Source organism: Cervus canadensis, chromosome 21, assembly GCF_019320065.1.
Source record: "Cervus canadensis isolate Bull #8, Minnesota chromosome 21, ASM1932006v1, whole genome shotgun sequence".
Classification (NCBI taxonomy): Eukaryota; Metazoa; Chordata; class Mammalia; order Artiodactyla; family Cervidae; genus Cervus; species Cervus canadensis.
In genome coordinates, this window is record NC_057406.1 from 10,559,107 (window position 1) to 10,578,796 (window position 19,690).

A 19,690-nucleotide genomic window follows, 5' to 3' on the forward strand; every position below is an offset into this window, starting at 1 on the left:
GTATACCTCCAACACCAATGTATTTAGGAGCTGAAGAAAAAGAGGAGAGGATGAGTCCAAATACATTGTAAACACAGAAATTTACGAACGAGCATTTCCCTCTCCAGGGCTCAAGGCAGACAGACAACCAGCTGTGACATCATTCACTGCAAGGCCATGGGGGTCCACACTGGCACAGGCTGTCAGACACAGCCTGCAGGAAATGTTTTCTGACCACGCACTGCCTCAAAAGCCAGTGGAACATCTGCGCTAGGAAACACGGGGCTGAAAACTAGAGCAAGTCTGGAGGAGAGGAGGGTGCCCCTCACTCCTGCCCCACACTCTCCTGTTTAAACACCACCCTCAGCGTCCCCCCTCCCATGCAGTCCAGGTCTCTCAGACCTCTTAGCAAATGGAAACAGCCGTTTAAACTCATTTACTGCTCTAAACTACGTGACAGACAGACCAGAGAGCTCCAGCGTGGGCTCCCAGCAGGCTCCAATCCTCCTTGCGATCTTGCTGGTGCACTTCATGGAACTTGCATTTACATCACTGAGCAAGGAGTGAATTTAAATTCATCCAGAATGGGGCACTAAGACAGCTGTATGTCAATTGTAGTCAAGCCAATTCTTTCTTCATTTTATAACTATTTGGAAATTATCATTTCTTAAAGGTTTAGTGAATAAATCTGAATGGTTCTGGAGCTTCTGTTGGGATCCCTGTGTGAAAACTCCCCTAAATTACTGGTCTGCTAAGCTTTTCTGCTGCATAATGCTGATTCTGATTTTTGTGCATAATCACCCCATTTAACTAAAGCTTGCATATTTACAGTACTGGACAGCTTTCAAAATATCAAATCTATTACTCCATTCTTTAGTTTCTAATGTCATGGTTCTTGAAAATTGTATTTAAGATTTAAGTTCTTCCCTCGCAAAGAATCAACTCCCGTTTTATGCTTGTAAAATTTTCCCCTTAACTCCCTAATCTAAAGTCTTTTCAGTTAAAAAGGCAGAAATTTCTAAAGGGTGTAAGCGGGTTAGGTGCATGCTTACAGATGAGTTAAGGTGCTGGCGTTATCATACCATCTCTATTTTAAATAGTTACTCTAAGAGAACTAGATTCCGTTTCTCAAGCCCTGGAGAAAAATGGTCACAGTGGGCTGTGAACAAGATCCAAGAGGAATCACCATTACCAGGACAAATGACACCAATGAGGAGACACTCATGAAAATGCAGTTCCTGAAGCACTGAAGTCAGACCTTCTATGATTCACTCCAAAGCGCTGACCTGCTCAATAGTTACAATGTATCACAGAACCCGCAACATGTCACTGTCACTGTATCTGTCACTGAGTTCCCCTCCCCTGCCCCTGAGATGTGCTGCAACAGGAATTTATAACACTTTCTCCCCAGGTTTCAGGGCAGGGCTGGCATTCTTATGCTTTCTCTTAACAACCATTAAGAATCTGAAGCATCAATTTTATTGAACCTGGATGATTAGCAGGCACTGACCACAGAACAGGCACGCCACGAAGTCACCTGGAGCTTACAGTGACAAGGAAGATGTGGCTCGTGGCCTGGAGCTGCCTCCACAACTCCCGATGAAACCAACTTAGGATGAGGAGACTTGTGGAGGAAACCTCAGGCTAAGACAGTCCAGGGAGAGCTCACAGAAACAACTCCAGTGGGGCTTCTGAGAGTCTTGGAACAGGCAAGGGAGCAGACAGGATGCACAGGAAGAGGACGGGACCGGAGTGCCGGGAGGTTAGAGGAGGAACTGAGGGAGCAACCAAGACAACCCTCAGACAGCTCTGAACTGTTCAGACCTGCTGTTAGAGGGAGACCACCAGATGAGTTTGCTAAAAAGGGGAAAAAAGCAGCAGCGTATGCACAAGGAGAGGTATGCAAAGAGCGCTCTGCGGAGACACACCTGGGCTCCAGAAGCCATGAGGATGGGGTGGAGTGTGAGGGCTGAATCCCAGGACCCACAGTAAGGAGAGCGGGGGCTCAAGGTCCTACTCTTGGGGCCTGGACTAAAGCTGGAGGAAAGAGGAAAGCTGGACTGCTCAGCAGAGCGTAGGGCCGCGCAAGCCTCTAAGGAAGGCACCCCGCCCAGAGCAGCTTCGCCCCACGTGGGCCCGTGTGCGCACCTTCTGGGCGATCATGCTGCAGATCTCGGGCAGGAAGTCCTCGCTGAGCAGTTTGTAGAGCTGGCGCTCTCGCACAGAGGTCCTCTCCCGGAAGCTCTCGGTGACCTGTCTCCACTCCTGCTCCGTCTGGCACAGGAGCCACCAGGAGCCCTGCCCTGGTCCCTGGGACCCTAGAAGAGGAAGTGATAGTCGGGAAACAGGCCCCGTGGACCTCCTTCTCCTCTCTGCCATCAGGTTCACTGGGGACCTGGGTTACCCCTTAAGGTTGATAATGTATACTTCAGATGTTCTGGCTACTCTCCTCTTCACAACTAAGAGCTATGAAGTCAATACAAACACAACTATGGTGACCTTCCTGATAGACTCTAATAACCTAGAAATGTTCCAATGAATCTGCTTTTCTACATAAATGCCTTTGAGCTTCAGGAGTGTTTCTTGTTACATTGAGATACTATAAATTGCTTTTTCTCCTCAAATGTCTGTATTGGATTACAGATTGCATAAAAAGTCTACATAAGAACACAGTACACATCCTTATGTTGTAAAGTATTTCACGTTAAAAGAAGGCTCTTGAGAAGCTTTGCATTCATCCCAATGTCAGGAGCCTATTATGCTGGGCCTGGGAAGGGGCTCAAGTGAAGTGACCTGGTCCTGATCTCGAGTGATTCATGAGAAGGAGTGATGGACACAGCGAGGCAATGTGTGAGGGGCAAGGAGGCTGGTGGGAAGACTGCTGCAGTGGTCCCAGCAGCTGCACTAGACTCTGGAAGGTGACGCAAACCCTCCAACCCCTATGAAGGCCATTACCGTTTCTCGTCTGCAACTCAGATGCTGAGGAGTTTTCTTCCTGCTTGTCACTAGAACAAAGGAAAGGGGTCACCATTAAAACAAAAACACGGCCAAAATTGTTCTGTGCTTCCCTGGAAGGAAGGCACACTGGCTTCCTATTAATACCAGAGAAGTGTGTGTGTGTGTTTGCATGTAATGCACATTGGCTAACTATTAACACTAGGAGAGAGAAAGTGTATGTGTGAGTGTGTATGTGTGTGTATAAGGAACACTGCCTTACTATTAGTATCAGAAAAGAGAGAGAGTGTGCGTGTAAGGCACAGTGGCTGACTACTAACACCAGGAGAGGATGTGTGTGTGTCTCTGACACGTCAACAGAGCAAGGTCAGAAGGCGGGCAAGTTGGCGCAGAGAGGGGAAGGATTACACACAGGAATAAGCACCACTGCCCAAGAATGGAGGAGCTCAGTGTTGACAGTTAAAGGCCAAGGAAAGGGCTTGCTACCCAACCGAGGGCTGCACAGAACAGAAGGCTGTTGAACTGACCCCCACAGCAGGCTGAAGTGAGCAACACAGGCTCTGAGGTCGCCCAGCCCCACTCAAGGCATGCCACCTTGACCTCAGCAAAGTCAACGAAATTCCCTGGAAAACGGGACCGTTAATGATATGAGATACAAACACGCTCAGTGTTATGTGCCCAATAGTGCTGTCTCCCTAGACCATGAAGGACATGCTCTGGATGTTCCGGCCCTGCACAGCCTCCTGGAAGAATGGAAATGCCCCGTGTCGTTGCTATGCAACAAAGGCAGCCACAGGCCACACTCACCCACTCGGCAGAAGCGTGGCTGTTATGACTGACGAACTGAACTTTAAATTTTATTTATTTTTAAAAAACATTAAAAATTATTTTAGGGACTGAACTTTCTCTTCACTTTTTTTCCCCCTTCTACATACATCTTACTGTATTTTTTTTCATCATTCTTTAAAAAAAAAAAACTTTTAACTGAGGTATAGTTTCAGGTGTACAACAAACACAGTGACAATTTTTAAAGATCACACTCCATATACAGTTATTATAAAACACTCACACATCCCCATGCTGTACAGTGCATCCCGACAGCCTTTTATGTGACATACTCATTCACACCTCTGTCCCCTAGCTCGCCCATCCCCCTTCTGTTTCCCCACTGGTCGCCCCCAGTTTGTTCTCTGTATCTGCTTTGTTACATTCAGTAGTTTTACCCTTTTAGATTTCACAAAATTTTATTTAATTTAAAAAGACTTCAATACTGCACTGGATTCAGAGTGCTACAGAAGAAAGTCGCCGGCAGAGGGCAGCACAGGAGCACTGGGCTTGTGAAGTGAGGACACCCCACTGGCTCTCTGATTCTGGGGCTCAAGGGAACCAAAGATGAATGTACAAAACAGCTTGCTGGACTTACATGGACTTGTAGGCTGCTAACAAAACCCAGAAACTGATGTCTTGTGTATAAAACACAATGACAGGACTATGTCTCACAAATTCTGGTGGGAGGAAAGCTTGCATTCTATAGTCAAAATTTCAGAAAAGTTAAGTGGAACACTAATTGTTCTTTTTTTTTAACACTGATTGTTAAAACAAACAAAAAAACAAATTCTGATTGACTGATTCATAATCAGATCCCTAAAAACATTTATTACAGTTAATGAGCAACATAGTGAAATCTGGTCCACTTCAGGCACTTAGCTTATTTAAGCAGTTCTAACAATAAACCAGAGAACAAGGAAGCAGTTTGCCCTGTGTTATTAGAATTTTTAAGACTGTGACTTAACTTCCATAAGTGAATAACTATATATCTGATCCTTAAGTAAATCAGACCCTCAAAACTCTTATACTGAGATTCACATGGTGGATATTCCTAAAAGAACGACATACTAAAGTAAAATTTCCCAGGACTTCCCTAATGGTCCAGTGCTCAAGACTCTGAGCTTCCACTGCAGGAGATCCCTGGTCGGGAAACTAAGATCCTGCCTGCATGAAGCACAATGTGGCCAAAAAATTAATTAAAATTTTCCCAAAATATAACAATCTTTTTCTTTGCTAAAATTAAATACCAAATAGGGAGGTGGGAGGGAGGATCAGAATGGGGAACACATGTAAATCCATGGCTGATTCATGTCAATGTATGGCAAAAACCACTACAACACTGTAAAGTAATTAGCCTCCAACTAATAAAAATAAATGAAAAAAAAATTAAATACCAAATAAATACTTAAAAATGTTTAAGGTCTCGTCTTAACAAAATGAGTTCTAAACACGTTTACTACTGAAGCCTCCTTACCAGGAAAGAACTCCTAGACTCACAGTATTAACTCACTCCACCTCCTGTGCAGAAATCTGGGACGAAGGGATCTGGAGGGCACTTCCCGTAAGCAGGCTTGGTTCCTGGTGCCTTCTGCTGTCAGAGCCCCCACTGCCCAGGGGGAGGGCTCCCAGACAGCTGGTAACTTGAGAGGGGCCAGGCCGGGGACTCCAAGGACTCCAGTGCACACCCACGTCCTCCCCGAGACAGAGCAAGGACTGGGCAAGCCCTCCAGCATAAGGGTTTGGGTTAGGGACCTTCACACACTAAGATTTTCTCACCTCATGAAAGTTTCTTCCTGTAGTTTTTTCCGTTTTGGGGGTCTTCCTCTTCTTTTACCTGTTTTCCCAGGAACATTTGAGACATTTTTTTGTCCTTCACTTTCCCTAAGAAGTAGTACATTAAACAGAAATGTCAGTTGTCTGGCCACAAGGTTACTAAACAGGACAAAGGCAGCAGTTACAGGGACAAGACAGGGCGACCTCACATCTTCCGTTATTATTAATAAAACGTGGAACCAAGGAAACGGACGTCTCCCACATGAACATCTGGGCTGGTAAAGAATCTGCCTGCAATGTGGGAGACCTGGGTTTGATCCCTGGGTTGGGAAGATCCCCTGGAGAAAGGAAAGGCTACCCACTCCAGTATTCTGACCTGGAGAATTCCATGGACCGTATCGTATAGTCCATGTGTCGCAAAGAGTCAGACATGACTAAGAGACTTTCACTTTCAGGCTTCCCTAACAGCAAAGGGTCCAGCAACCTGAAGTGCGGGGAAGATGGCAGCACAGCTCTGCGACGTTGCCCAAGGCCTCTTCCTTGACAAGACCCCAGGTAGGATGGGGTTCTCCAGAACCCACTCTGCCACAGAGAAAGGCCCAGGGCGCACTGGCGCTGCTGAGAACTGGCGCCAGAACCGCCACCCCAGGGAGCAGGGCTAGAGGGTAAGTCCTCTGTGCTTCTGTGTGAAGTGCCTCCTTGCAGGCATGCTGCTCCACACAGTTCACTCCTTCATGAAAGGAGAGCTGTGCAGTGGAATTCAGAGGCACTGGACGTTAATGACAGTGGCGACGGCAACATGACCTTCAGGAAGGTACCTGCTCAGAGAGAGCTCTCCATGGGACCCCCCTTGTGCCGGGTCCTCCTTGTACATTCGCGTTCCGTAGAAATACCAGTAAAGGGCCCCTGAGCTGTCCTCGCCCAGGGGCTCCACACGGAGACTGTCGGCGTCCAGGCCCTGCGCAGGTCAGGGAAAGAGGTTTGGGCAACAAGAGAAAATGGAAATGAGGATCAAAAACACAGTCTCACAGATACCTCACATTACAATGCCCAAACACCTGGGGTAATTCTCATTCCGGGTCCAGATATATCGGACCAGGAGAAGGAGCCTGCTCTAAGAACAGGATGTGGAAATATTTCAAACCCTTCCCATCCCATCACTGCCCCCATGTTGCCAAAATCAGAGAAAGCCCAAAGAATTCTGATGAATTTGTGACACATCTGGCTTGGACCCACACGAGGAGAGACAAGCCCGACAGGCGAGTCAGTGCTGCAGCAGCCTCGTCCCACACCGTGCTGGGCCGCCGGCCAGCCCAGCCCAGGGCTCCCCACTCACCAGCATGACCTCACTGCCGCCCCCAGTGACTGACACCAAGGCCTCGGTGAAGGTGGAGCAAAGCTGAGCTACAGATCTCACCCCAGTTCCCACCCGAGCCCACAGGCACTGTCGACCTCCCAGTGAGGGCAGGATCAGGTGAGGGAGCGGCGGCCAGAGCCCCACCCAGCACACTTCTGCCATGTGCACAAAGCGTGTGATGGGGATGGGGTCAAGACTTTGGGAGGTGTCATAAATCTTAACTATGCCAAGTCAAAATTCAGGCCTCAGGAAATAACATTCAGTGACTAATGTAACCGCAATTCTGGCTGATGACACAGCAGACAGGAGCCTCGACTGTTCCCATGTCAGGACATGTTCCCAGGATATGGAAAGAGGAAGACACCAAAGAGGCCAGCACAACCCAGAGCCGGCTTCCCTGAACCGCTGCTCCAGGGAGAGTGCCTATCCGTCATGCACCTTGAGGAGGTCGAAGACGTCGTCAGCGTCCAGCCGGTAGTCACAGAGGCGGTGGAGAATCTCCACTCGGGTGCGCAGGGGAAGGTCCTGGAAGCTGGCCTCCCGCAGAGGGTTGGGCTTCCCCTCCTCCAGCTCCCAGCGGTAGTTGATGATGTCCTCCAGGTAGCTGTGGAAGGTCTGAGGCCTAGCCAGTGGTCCCAGACACAAAGGTGCGTTATTACCACACAGAGGACTGGGGGGTGGGGGTGGGGGGTGCTGGGGGGTGATACATCTTCAACAGAAGCAGAACTGAAAGCCCCAGGAAGGGCCTGCGAGGCCCTCGAGGAAACACTTGTTACTGCGCCATCTCCTTGCAGCTGACAGTGTCGAGCCCCAGAGATCACCAGCACTTAAGAGGACAGGCTGCTCTGCGCGTTCAGCCAGGAGCCGCACGCTGTGTGGCAGCAGCTGCACGTGTGCAGTGTCAACGGCAGACACAACAGGCCGCGCCGACCATCACCTGTGCAGGCAGCCAGCAAAGAAGGCCAGCGTCTGCCTGGTTTCATCCGTTCACAGCTCATGTTCTAACGCAAAGGTGGAAAAACCCTCTCCAGAACACAAGCAGTTGCACCGAGGTGTAACTATACTTTCATGTGCTATTACACGTAACCTTGTAGGCATGATATAAAACACTATATTCTAAATTTGAGAGTTTTTTCTGCAGAAAACATTTAAGACAGTTCAATGGCAACTTAAATTTCTGACTAGTACCTAAATGTGCCTTGTATATAACAGTGTGTTATGCATGCCTGTGTGTTTAGCCGGGTCTGACTCTGTAAACCTATGGACTGTAGCCTGCGCCAGGCTCCTCTGTCTATGGAACTCTCCAGGCAAAAATACTGGAGTGGGTTGCCAAGTTTCCTTCTCTGGGGGATCTTCCTGACTCAAGGGCTGAACCTGCATCTCCTGTGTTTCCTACATTGCAGGCAGGTTCTTTACCCACTGAGCCATTGGGGAAGCCCTGGTATGTAACAAAGTACTGTTTAGTTGTTAGATAGTTACTCTATATCTCAACTATTAAAGAATCTGGATACAATTTCACCTAATGCTTGATTTAAAAACATTTTTCTCACTAAACAAAGAGCTCCAAAGGAATTATGCAGGTCAATATAATTTTTAAAAGAGGTAGGTACCATGTTATTTTATAATCTATGGTAGTTGTATCTGTAGAAAAAATCAGAAGAAATATTCTTAGAAAAAAAACAAAGGGCCTTAGGCAAATAAGAAATGAAACATTTTGCTTTTTCAAAGAGAGAAGGAACTTCATTTCCTTCCCACTGATACCTAAAACTAGCACAGAGTGAATGTGGTTAGCGCATCGAAATCCATCATGACACCTGGAAACGGGGCTCTCGGCACAGGGACACCTGCAGCTCTTACAAACTGAGGCCACTCAGTGCAGGGCACTCGCTCTGGGCAGTTACCACCAATCCCTTCACTAGAACAGAAAGACAAGCACATGGTCCATGTCTATGTTCCTTCTTGTCTGAAAGAAGTTCTAAATGCTAATTACCCTATTTTTCCCCCTTAAAATAGTTTGCAGGAGAACAAGCTTCTACCAGGAGACCCATGTGACCCGGGAGGTGTGACCACGCAGGGAAACAACCTGCCTGAGATCACCACAGCAAAAGGAAGACTTGCGTCAGTTCTGAGGCGTGAAAGGGTGTCTGCAGTCTACGTGCAGGGAGCACTGAGGACTTGGCACCCCAGTGCCATGTAGAGACTAATCTATTTTCAGTTCAGTCGCTCAGTCATATCTGACTCTGCAACCCCATGGACTGCAGCATGCCAGGCCTCCCTGTCCATCACCAACTCCGGGAGTTTACTCAAACTCATCTCCTTTGAGTTAGTGATGCCATCCAACCATCTCATCCTCTGTCGTCCCCTTCTCCTCCTGCCTTCAATCTTCCCATCATCAGGGTCTTTTCAAAATGAGTCAGTTCTTCGCATCAGGTGGCCAAAGTATTGGAGTTTCAGCTTCAGCATCAGTCCTTCCAATGAATATTCAGGACCGATTTCCTTTAGGATGGACTGGCTAGATCCCCTTGCTGTCCAACACCCCAGTTCAAAAGCATCAATTCTTCAGCACTCAGCCTTCCTTATGGTCCAACTATCACATCCACACGTAAAAAGACTACCTTTTGGTAATTCCTAAAAGGCCCCATAAGAATATTTGAAAAGTGCTTATTCATAAAGATCAAAACAATTCAGCCCAAAACCACCAAAACAATGCCTCTTTTGTAGGACTATATGGTACCTGCCATGTCTTGCAATCAATTAAAAAATCAAAACAAGTAAGAAATCATGACAATTTCAAATTCAAGGAAAATATGACTAAGATATAAAACATATTTTAACAGGGAAATATGTATATAACAGATTTTCTGTATATGAATGCTTAAGTTAGGTAAAAAAGAAGAGTATTAAAAGTCATCTAGAAATTTTAAAAAAGCCACTTGGAAATCTTTGTCTTTAAAAAGATAAAGAACTGTCTTTAGTGGAAGCCAGATGGGACCTTAAATACTATCTGCATGAACTGGAAGTCTGGAGTATCAAGTTTAAGGTGAGAAATGGTACAGTAAGAATTCTAAACAGCTTCTGATAATTAAAGATGCACCCTGCTACCCCAGAATCACTCACACACACATATGCACCCAAAAGGTCTATAAGAAATAAATTGAAATACTTAACAAAAGAAACCATTGAAGGACAAAGAAAGGAAAAAAAAAAATAAGAAAGAAACAGGTGAAAAGACATTCATTAGTCATTTAGGGAATGCAAATCAAAACCCAATAAGGTACCACGCCACACCCACCAGGATGGCTAAAATTAAAGAGACAGGTAAGAACAAGTGCTAACCACTTATTAACAAGGACTCAGAGAAAGGGGAATGCTCGTACACTGGTAGAGGGAATGTATAATGATGCAGTTGCTTTGTAAATATTTGGCAAGTTGCTCAAAACTTAAACAGAATTACCATATGACCCAACCATTCCACTCTTAGGTACACAGCCAAGAGAAATGAAAACATCCATCCACACAAAAACAAGTACACTAACGTTCATATACAGCAGCTTGATTCATAATGGTCAAAAGACTGAAACAGCACCATGTCCATGAACTGATAGATAAATAAAACACAACCGAGTATTTTCTGACCATAAAATGAATGAGTCCTTGATTCATGATACAATGTGCTTGAAAACATGCTAAATAAAATTAGCCTAATACCTACATGTACATATTCCACCTACAGAAGCACCTAGAATAGTGAAGAAACAACATGCACAGAAAGCCCATTAGTTAGTGGGACTGGTGACTGCAGAAGTGAGGACAGCTAATGGGTGTGAGGTGTCTTATGAGTCTGATAAAACGTTCTAGAATTCAACAGTAGTGATGGCTATACACTTAAAAACCCCAGAGACACAAGTAGAAAACCAACCATACCAATAATTACACTAACTCTAAGTGAACCAACAGTCAAACACTGCTTAGTAGGAAATTGATAGCTTTGAAACGCCCGTATTGAAAAGAAAAAAGGCTCATCACCAGTACTATAACTTAAGAAGGACGAAGAGTAGGCTAAACCAAAGTAAACAGAATAATAAAGATAAATCAATAAAACAAAAAAGATTTTAAAAAGAAAATGAACAGTAGGTAAGGTTAAAAGTTGGTTCCTTAGCAAACATTTTAAAAGTTGATAAACCTATAGAAAGAATGAACTTCTAGAGGGACAGACACAGCACAAATTACAACATCAGGAATGAAAGTGGAAACACCACTGTAGAGCCTACAGATATTAAGAAGATAAGAGAATATTATGAATAGCACTATGGAAATAAACTTAAAAACTGAAACAGACGAATTCCTTGAAAAATGCCAAAATGACTTACCAAAGTCATGACTTAAGAAATAGACCATCCAGGAGAAAAAGGAACCCTCCTACACTGTTGGTGGCAATGTAAATTGGTACAGCCACTATGCAGAAAAGTTTGGCGGTTTCTCAAAAAACAGAAAATAGTGCTAACATAAGATCCAGCAATCCCACTCCTGGTACATATCCAGAGAAAACTATAATTCAAAAAGATACATGCACCCCTTATGCTCACAGCAGCACTATTTATAATAGCTAAGACATGGAAGCAACATAAATTTTCAACAGGTGACTGGATAAAGATGTGGTACATAAAAACAATGGAATGTTACTCAACCATAGAAAGAATGAAATAACGCCATTTGCAGCAACATAGACGGACCCAGAGATGACCATACTAAGTGAAGTAAGTCAGACAGAGACAAATACCATATGATATCACTTATGTGAAATCTAAAATAGGACATAGACTTACCTATGAAACAAACTCACAGACATAAAAAATAGATATGTGGTTGCCAAAGAAAGCGGGTATAGGGGGAGTGATGGATTGGGAGTCTGGGATTAGCAGATGCAAACTGGTATATACAGAATGGATAAACAACAAGGCCTGTTGTATAGCACAGGGAACTATATTCAATATCCTGTGATAAACCACAGAAAAAATGGAAAAGAATATGAAAAAGGATATATACATATGATTGAATCACTTTCCTATACAGCTGAAATTAGTGCAATATTATACTTAAATAAAATTTTTTAAAAAAGAGGAACTTCCTTGGTGGTCCAATGGTTACGATTCTACCTTCCATTGCAGGGGCGGCAGGGGTGATCCCTGATCAGGGAACTAAGACCCCACATGCTCGCTAGTGTGGCCAAAAATTAAAATTAAAAAAAATTTTTTTCAAGAAATAAAACACCCAAACAGCCTTAATCTATTAAAGAAACTGAATCAATATTACTCAAATAAAACCTTGCATAAAGAAAACTACAAAATCCAAAGGCTTTCAGTGGTAAACTGATCAAAAGAAATTACAGAGACTTTTTCAGAAACCAGAGGAGGGAAACGCTTCTCAACCCATCTGCCAAACCTGACAAAGATTTCTATGCAAATAAAAGTACAGGCCAATATTCTTCATCAACATCCTCAAAACAGCAGCAAATTGAGTTCAGCAAGAGACAAAAGGGACAGCACTTCATCACACTTGATGGTGAAAGGCTGTACACTTCCCCCAAGATCAGGAACAACACCTGAGTCGTGGCCAGCACAGTGTTAAGACGAGAAGGAAGCTCTTGGGGCAGAGGCTGGAGCAGAAGCAGACAACAGAAACTCCTCAGTTACCTGCAAGACCAATGAATCAAGAGGCGGGTTCAGGAAGCCTCAGTAATAAGGTCAACATAAAAAAATCTATTGTATTTTACAATACCGACAACAAGTAGCTGGAAAATATAAAAGCTCAAGCACATATGGAAAGATGCATAATCTTTACACTGAAACTATAAAATATTCCTGAAATTAAAGAAGATAAACAAATGGTGAGATATATATCATGGTCAAGGACTGGGTAATTCAACATTGGTCAAAGTGTCCATTTTCTGTAGCAGGCCTTTTCTGAGGGGTGGCAGGGCTGACAACTTGATTTTTAAATTTGTATGCTAAGAACCCAGAACAGTCAAAACATTTAAAAAGCAAAACTAAAATATAAAAAAGGTGGAGAATACTCTCAATTTCAAGACAATCTGATACTTGACTAGACTGAACATACATGAAATTTCTAAGTAAAAAATGTGGACACTGATCTTCTGCTTCACACCATAGACAAATACTAACTCAAAATGCATCATAATGTCAACTGTAAAAAGTTGAAACTATAACACTAAGAGAAAACCTCAAAGAAAATCCATTGACATTAAAGGTACATCCTGACTTGGAAATATTAATAACATACTAGAAAAAACTGATAAATTAGACTTCAACAAAATTAAAACTTATCATTCTTTAAAATATAGTGTCAAACAAATAGGTAAACTACACATCAGGAAAAACAGTCATAGCCTGTTATTTACCTAATCATCAGGGAAATGCAAATTGAAACCACAATGAGTTACCACATTACATGCAACAGAATCAGTAAAATGAAAACTTGGGTAAAATTAAAAATAACACATGTTGGCAAAGATATGGAGCAACTAGAGTGGCCAAGAAAACAAGTCTGGCAGTTTCTTAACATCAAAAACACTCTCCTATGGGATCCAGCAATTCCCAAGAAAATGAAGAGACGTTCACAAAACTTCTGTGCGGATGTTCACAGCGGCTTTATTCCTTACAGCCCCACCTGGAGGCAACACACAAGTCCACCAATTAGTGGACAGAACACTTGAGATATTTTTGCACTGGATACAACTGAGACTCCTCCCTCAAAGGAAAAAAGTACTGACGTGGACAGCAGCATCAGCAAGTACCACGCGCTCTGGGCTTCCTGAAAGAAGCTGAACACAAAGAGTGATCCCAACCAGAAGAAGCTCTGCAATCAGGCAAAACAACCTGCATCCATAGGAACCAGATCACTGTATTGGATACAGTGGGTTTCTCTGGGAGGGTGGGGGTTAGATTTAGTGCAAAGGGGCACTTCCTGGGGAGATGGAAATGTCATATTATCTTGAACAGCATGCTGACTAAGTTCATGGAATTAGAAAAAAGAACCTATTTTTCTAAAAATAAGGGCATGCAAACTATGACCCATGGACCAAATCTGGCCTCTCTCTCTTTAGCCTGTAAGCTAAGAATGTAAAAATCATTCTTTTTTAAAAGTTCAGAGAAAAAAGAAATAAAAAAAATACTATTTCATGACATACAAAAATAATATAAAATTCAAGTTTCAGTGTCCATAAACCTCTAAAAGACAGCCACAGGGACTTTCCTGGTGATCCAGTGGCTAAGACTCGCGCTCCCAATGCAGGGGGCCTGGGTTCAATCCCTGGTTAGGGAAGTAGATCCCATATGCCACAACTGAGACACGGCACAGCTTGCTAGTTAGCTACCTAGCTGGCTACTTAAATAAATGAGTAAATGAGTAAACACCCACATCCAGGATCAGCCATGAAGCACTGCTCTCCCTGCTACTAAAAGCTCCAGACTGCTCTAAGGATGTCATAAATAATTTAATCTGACTAAATATTATTATTACTAAATAAATTTAGTAATGGGGAAAAAAAAATTTAGTAATGGGTATGCTTATCATTCCCATTTTACAGGTGAGGCAAGTAACACACAGAGAGATGATGGAACTTTCTTCTCTCTTTAGTTGCTAAGTTGTATCCAACTCTTGCAATGCCATGACTGTAGCTTGCCAGGCTCCTCTGTCCATGGGAATCTCCAGGCAACAATACTGGAGTGGGTTGCTGTTTTCTTCTCCAGGGGATCTTCCTGACCCAGGAATCAAACCTGGGTCTCCGGCATTGCAGGCAAATTCTTTACCAACTGAGCTATGAGGGAAGCCCTAGCTTAGTCTTAGAACCAGGAAAGAAAAGCGTTCATTTGTACAAAATACTCTTTATTTAGGGTGGGATGAAAAGAAAGCCTCTGAGAATACTGAGCGCAAATTCACTCTAAATGCACGTGGATACCACTGGAGAGACAGAGTAACAATAACTTCGGGCAGTTCCTTTCAGTGGAAAAGGTAAAATTCATTGTGATGCTTCCTTGTCTGAGTGATCACTGCACACAGGTGTATTTAGTTTGCATAAATTCACTGAACTGCAGAGTAAGGAATGTGCCTTTTCTGTGTGTATTACTACACACCATCATCAACAAGTTTTTAGAAGGCTGAAGCCTCATTTCAGACTAGTTAATTCAACTTGGGTCAACCAGATCTCAAACTTACTTCACCATTCAGAAATATTTTTGTTTCAGTATACTCATCTATTTTTTTTTTTTTAAACACAAACACTTTATATTTTCTGAAATGCTGTGACATATCACAGGTGTGCTCTGACGAAGGCTAGAACCAACACTTGCCTCCCTGGACCAGCCCAGAACAGGACCAATGCTGCCCCACACTGCCCCCCAGGACAGGGTGATGATGAGCGCTGAGGGCACAAGGGAAATGAAGGCTCCCTGCTCCTCCAGTCCTTCAGAGACTCGCAGTTTCCTTCAACAGCAGAAAAGTCACCAAAGCAGTGCTGGCACAAAGGGAAAGTTCTCTGCTCTCGGTTACACCACCACCTGAAATTTCGGGACATTTGACTAGGATCAATTGTTTGTTTGTTTTTTAAAATAAATTAACATCTGATTTCAAAAGAAATTGTTTAGGAGTAACTGACACAGTGCTGTCACGAGGAAGAAGCTAATGTTAAGAGGCCGGGTGCCAGCACACGGCTGTAAGAGACAGACAGAACCCATGAGCAGGCAGCTCTGCAAACTGTAAACAAGTATTTCTTGTGTTTGATCATCGCCAACACACCCGTGAAGACAAGGCCTAAGTATGTGATAGGAAATTTCAGTACAGACTTCAAATGTGCACAGTAGACTAGGAAAGGTGTGAGCCGGACAGCTTGCCAGGCTGGAGGCCCTGGGTCATCACCTTCACGGCCTCACAGGCCTTTGTGCCGTGCTCGCCTCGCCCCTCAGGCCTCATCCATTCACTGGCTCCTTCCTAGTCTCCAGCACTCCCTACCCTGGGGACCACACTTCCAGACTTGTCACCCAGCCTACAAGGCCTACTGGGCTCCAACTCCTGCTGTGCTGTGGCCACTGGATTCCTTGAATGGCTGAGCATACAGAGACGAGTGGGGAAAGAAGGTGGCGGTGGGCCATGCAAGCCGCACACATGCACAATGACATCAGCCAAGGCGACAAGAGCCCCCCAGCTGGGGTTGGGCCCTGTCTTCCCTCCAGCTGAGAGGTGTCTTAGATGACTTCCAAAGGCTACAGAATGGGGTTTAATCATGAAGTCTCATTTTAGATGGTGGCAATGAACCAAAATTTAATAGGGCCAAGATTCTGCAGCTCAAACCAATCACATTTCTGAACCACATGGGACCTTCTGCAACCCCTAGGCTCTGCTCCAGGGCTTCAAGCCACAGGCGCAACCCTCCCACCTGCACTTCATGAGTGGGTCTGTCCTTCCTGCGTTCACCCACTTATTGGGCTCTGCCTTGGGAAGCACCCATGTGAAGACTCAGTTCCCTGGCCCTTTGCTCAAACACCTGCGGGCTCTGCAGACTTCAGAGCACTTGCTGTGTGGCCAGAGCACACACTCTGTGGTGGGACCAGGACGGACGGTCCTGAGGGCGTCTGTCCTACAAAGAGCGAGGTGAGGCAAATGGGCCCCTTGGACACTGATGAGTCATAGGTGAAAGAAAACAACCTCTGGAATGAGCAGCCTGGAAATGCATTGTTTTGAGTCTTTTTGGGGGGGCCTTGCAGCACAGCATATGGGATCTTAGCTGCCTGACCAGGGATTGAACCTATGTTCACTGCAGTGGAAGTATGGAGTCTCAACCACTGGACCGCCAGGGAAGTTCTATATTTCTTTAATCTTAAACGGGCCTTTCTTTTGACTGAATGACAATACTTTCAGAAATTTTAAATAAGAGCATAATTCACTAGGTGTACAAGGTTTTATGTCCAAGGCTATGTGAAGGCACAAATGTTCATCTACTAAATTGGAGTATTTGACAATCCTATTTAGAGAAACAATAGTTATGATAACTAAATGCAAGATATGAAAAAGTGAAATTATATACACAGTATGACTACAAAACTTAATGCTTAAAAAACAAAAACTCTCAAGCTACAGCTCAAAAAGCAAACCCTTCCTCATCGGGTCTGAGTGACAAGGCATACGTTTCCTTCTGCTCTTTGTTCAGCATGACAGCCTGGATGCCCCTGGGGATGGACAGCACACTCACAGAGCACCCAGGAGACCACCCCCACCATGTCAGGGCGGCTGAGCACCACGATGGATGCCGGAGCAGGTCATCACCCTCTCTCACGTTATACCCACATGTTGACTCAGCCCTGACAGGCCCCTAAGAGTGAACTTACTACAACAGAAATATTTTACACATCGTCTTTTGTTAACTGTCTGAAAACTATAAACCGTAACGTCCCAAACTTCTGTTTGGACAGGGGGACCAGGACTGGGAACCCCATCCAGTCTCTGCTTCCCAGAAGTGTCCCACAGTTCAGTGCCATGGGGAACAGGATAAAAAGAGTGGCTACTGAGTCCCTGGAAACAAGGGGTGAGACCTGAGCAGAAGAGCATGTACTTGCCGACAGACACAAAATTCAGCTCCACGTTTCTACGTGTCTCACACGTAAGGGAACATGTGTACTTGGTGGCTAAGGTGTGAGAGGCCCAGAAGCTCCATCTCAGAATGATGCTACTGTTCACAGCAAAAAGAGACACAGACCCAAGGGCAGAACTACAGTTAGAATCTCATTTTGTTAGGCATCATTTTACCAATACTGGAAACAAAGATGAGAAAGTAAGGCCTACACTGAGAGGAAAACACTGTGTGTTTCCACATGGAAAACATCCATGTGGCTGTGGTAGCTGGGGGACCTGAGAATAATGGCTATAGATTTGTGGGAGTGGAAAAAAGACAATAAAATGAAAACTCAGCTGCAAAAGCAGACAAAGGCAGGGCCCGGAACCACATGTGAATACACTGGACATCTCAGCCGATGATCTGCTCAGGTGTGCTCCAGGAGACACGAAACATCACCAGGACTGGTTACTCCTTCCACTGCCAGAAGAAGTAGGACTGGGGTTACTCACGTGATGTCCCTTCGTTGATAGCAGCCTTGGAGCAGGCGGGCGATCAGGTCGCTGATGAACTCCACGTCATCTCTGTGGAGAGCTGCTTCTAACTCCTGAGGAGGCGGAGACAGGGGCGAGAGCTCAGACACAGAGGCAGACCCCCAACACGCCGCCAGCGGCCCTCCCCCCCGCCACCAGCACCCAGCACGGCACTGTCCTTTCTGGCTTGGTGCAGCTCTTTGGTTTTCTAGGCGTTTCCTCCCCTACTGCTCTTACCAAGCTCCATTCTTTCATCTGTACAGGCAGACACCTCTTTTTGTAAGTCAGTGCCATCGCTTCTCGGCCTTTTGGCTAAGATCAGGTGTGTAAGTCAATGCCAGCACAGTCACAAAAGGGCCTAACTTATGTAAACAGGCTATAATGCTTTCTATTTTAATGCAGGCGTATAAAGGAGCAGATATGTAATTGATCAGAAAGCATTCATTTACTGAAGAGTTTCAACAAGTAAGCCAATTGCAACAGCTCTTCAGAACCATGCCACTTGGAATATTCTGTGCGCATACAGCCTGTGAGGCGCTACCCGTGCGGGGCTGGGGGGCGAATCCCAGGGACAGGCAGTGGGATTTAGGCAGGGACGGCACACATAATCTAAACAAGGGTTCACTGAGGAGCTACAGGAACAGAGGTGACAGCCGGCATCTGGGGGATCCTATCCCTTTCCTTCTCAAGCTCCCACAGTGAACAGTCACCACTCCCAGGACACAGGCTCATGTCCGGTCCACCCAGAGGCTGTCCACCTGCTGTGCAAGCTGAGTCCCCAGGGTCCACTCTGCTGGTGGTGTGGCCAGCTCAGAACCAGATTCTGAGGGTCTTGTAAGTGGGTCCAAAAGCACCAAGGGCACCAAAGACCAGCTTCTGACCTCCACACTGAGGAGCAGGCAGTGTACACAAGGGGAGGTCCACGTCTACTAGAAATACAGGGAAGGTCTTTTGCTCGATATTTTAATTCTTCTGTTTTATTATTCTGTGTTCAAAAGCTCCTAAGTTTGTAAACGCCTCGAAAACGTCACGTGACGCAAGCATTATTAAGCATACTGACCAACAGAAACAAACAACTGAAACCGCCCTGAGACGGAAGGGGCCCTGGACACCTCGAAAGCCAAGGCCTCAGCGTGAAAACACTGTGCCAGCCCGAGGGCAAGCGTGGCCGGGATGTGCACACCTGTCACAGGGCGCCTGCTCTTCTGGGCAGACACCAGGGATGCTGAGCCCGCTCTTCCGAGGAGAAGCGGGTGGGCCTGAAGTATCTGCCATGTGAGTTCTGAGTAGAACTTTAACTCTTATGAATACAAGTCCCACCCTGCCTCCCATGTCACCCACAGGATACCGAAACACACAATACACAAAATTCCTTTGTAGACATATTTCTACAATATGGTGCCTCAAATTCAGAAGCACCTAGAAAAAACAGACCAAATCAGACACGGTGACTTGAGAGAGACACTTTCCCCGGGGCCCTGCAGGACACAACCCGCAGAGTCACTGCTCCATCAGAGGCGGTGGCGCTGCCGCTGGACCCAGCTGTCCCCCCGCAGCGGCCGCAGGTGCCCAGGGTCCCTGCATAGCCTCCGCTCTCACGGCCCCGCGCCCCGTGTCACAGAGAGACAGCAGGAAGAAACA

At 45.4% G+C, this 19,690-nt stretch overlaps 1 protein-coding gene across 1 annotated transcript in view; it reads right to left on the reverse strand.

The window, feature by feature from the left end:
• LOC122423776 (cat eye syndrome critical region protein 2) overlaps positions 1-19,690 on the reverse strand; it is a 116,083-nt gene that overhangs the window by 23,066 nt on the left and 73,327 nt on the right. Inside the window, exons 2-7 of the mRNA XM_043441140.1 lie at positions 18,029-18,123; positions 7,331-7,514; positions 6,354-6,493; positions 5,539-5,643; positions 2,935-2,984; positions 2,128-2,297 (exon numbers count right to left, since the gene is read on the reverse strand). Of these exons, the coding sequence (XP_043297075.1) occupies positions 2,128-2,297; positions 2,935-2,984; positions 5,539-5,643; positions 6,354-6,493; positions 7,331-7,514; positions 18,029-18,123 (744 nt within the window). The remainder of the gene's footprint in view (positions 1-2,127; positions 2,298-2,934; positions 2,985-5,538; positions 5,644-6,353; positions 6,494-7,330; positions 7,515-18,028; positions 18,124-19,690) is intronic.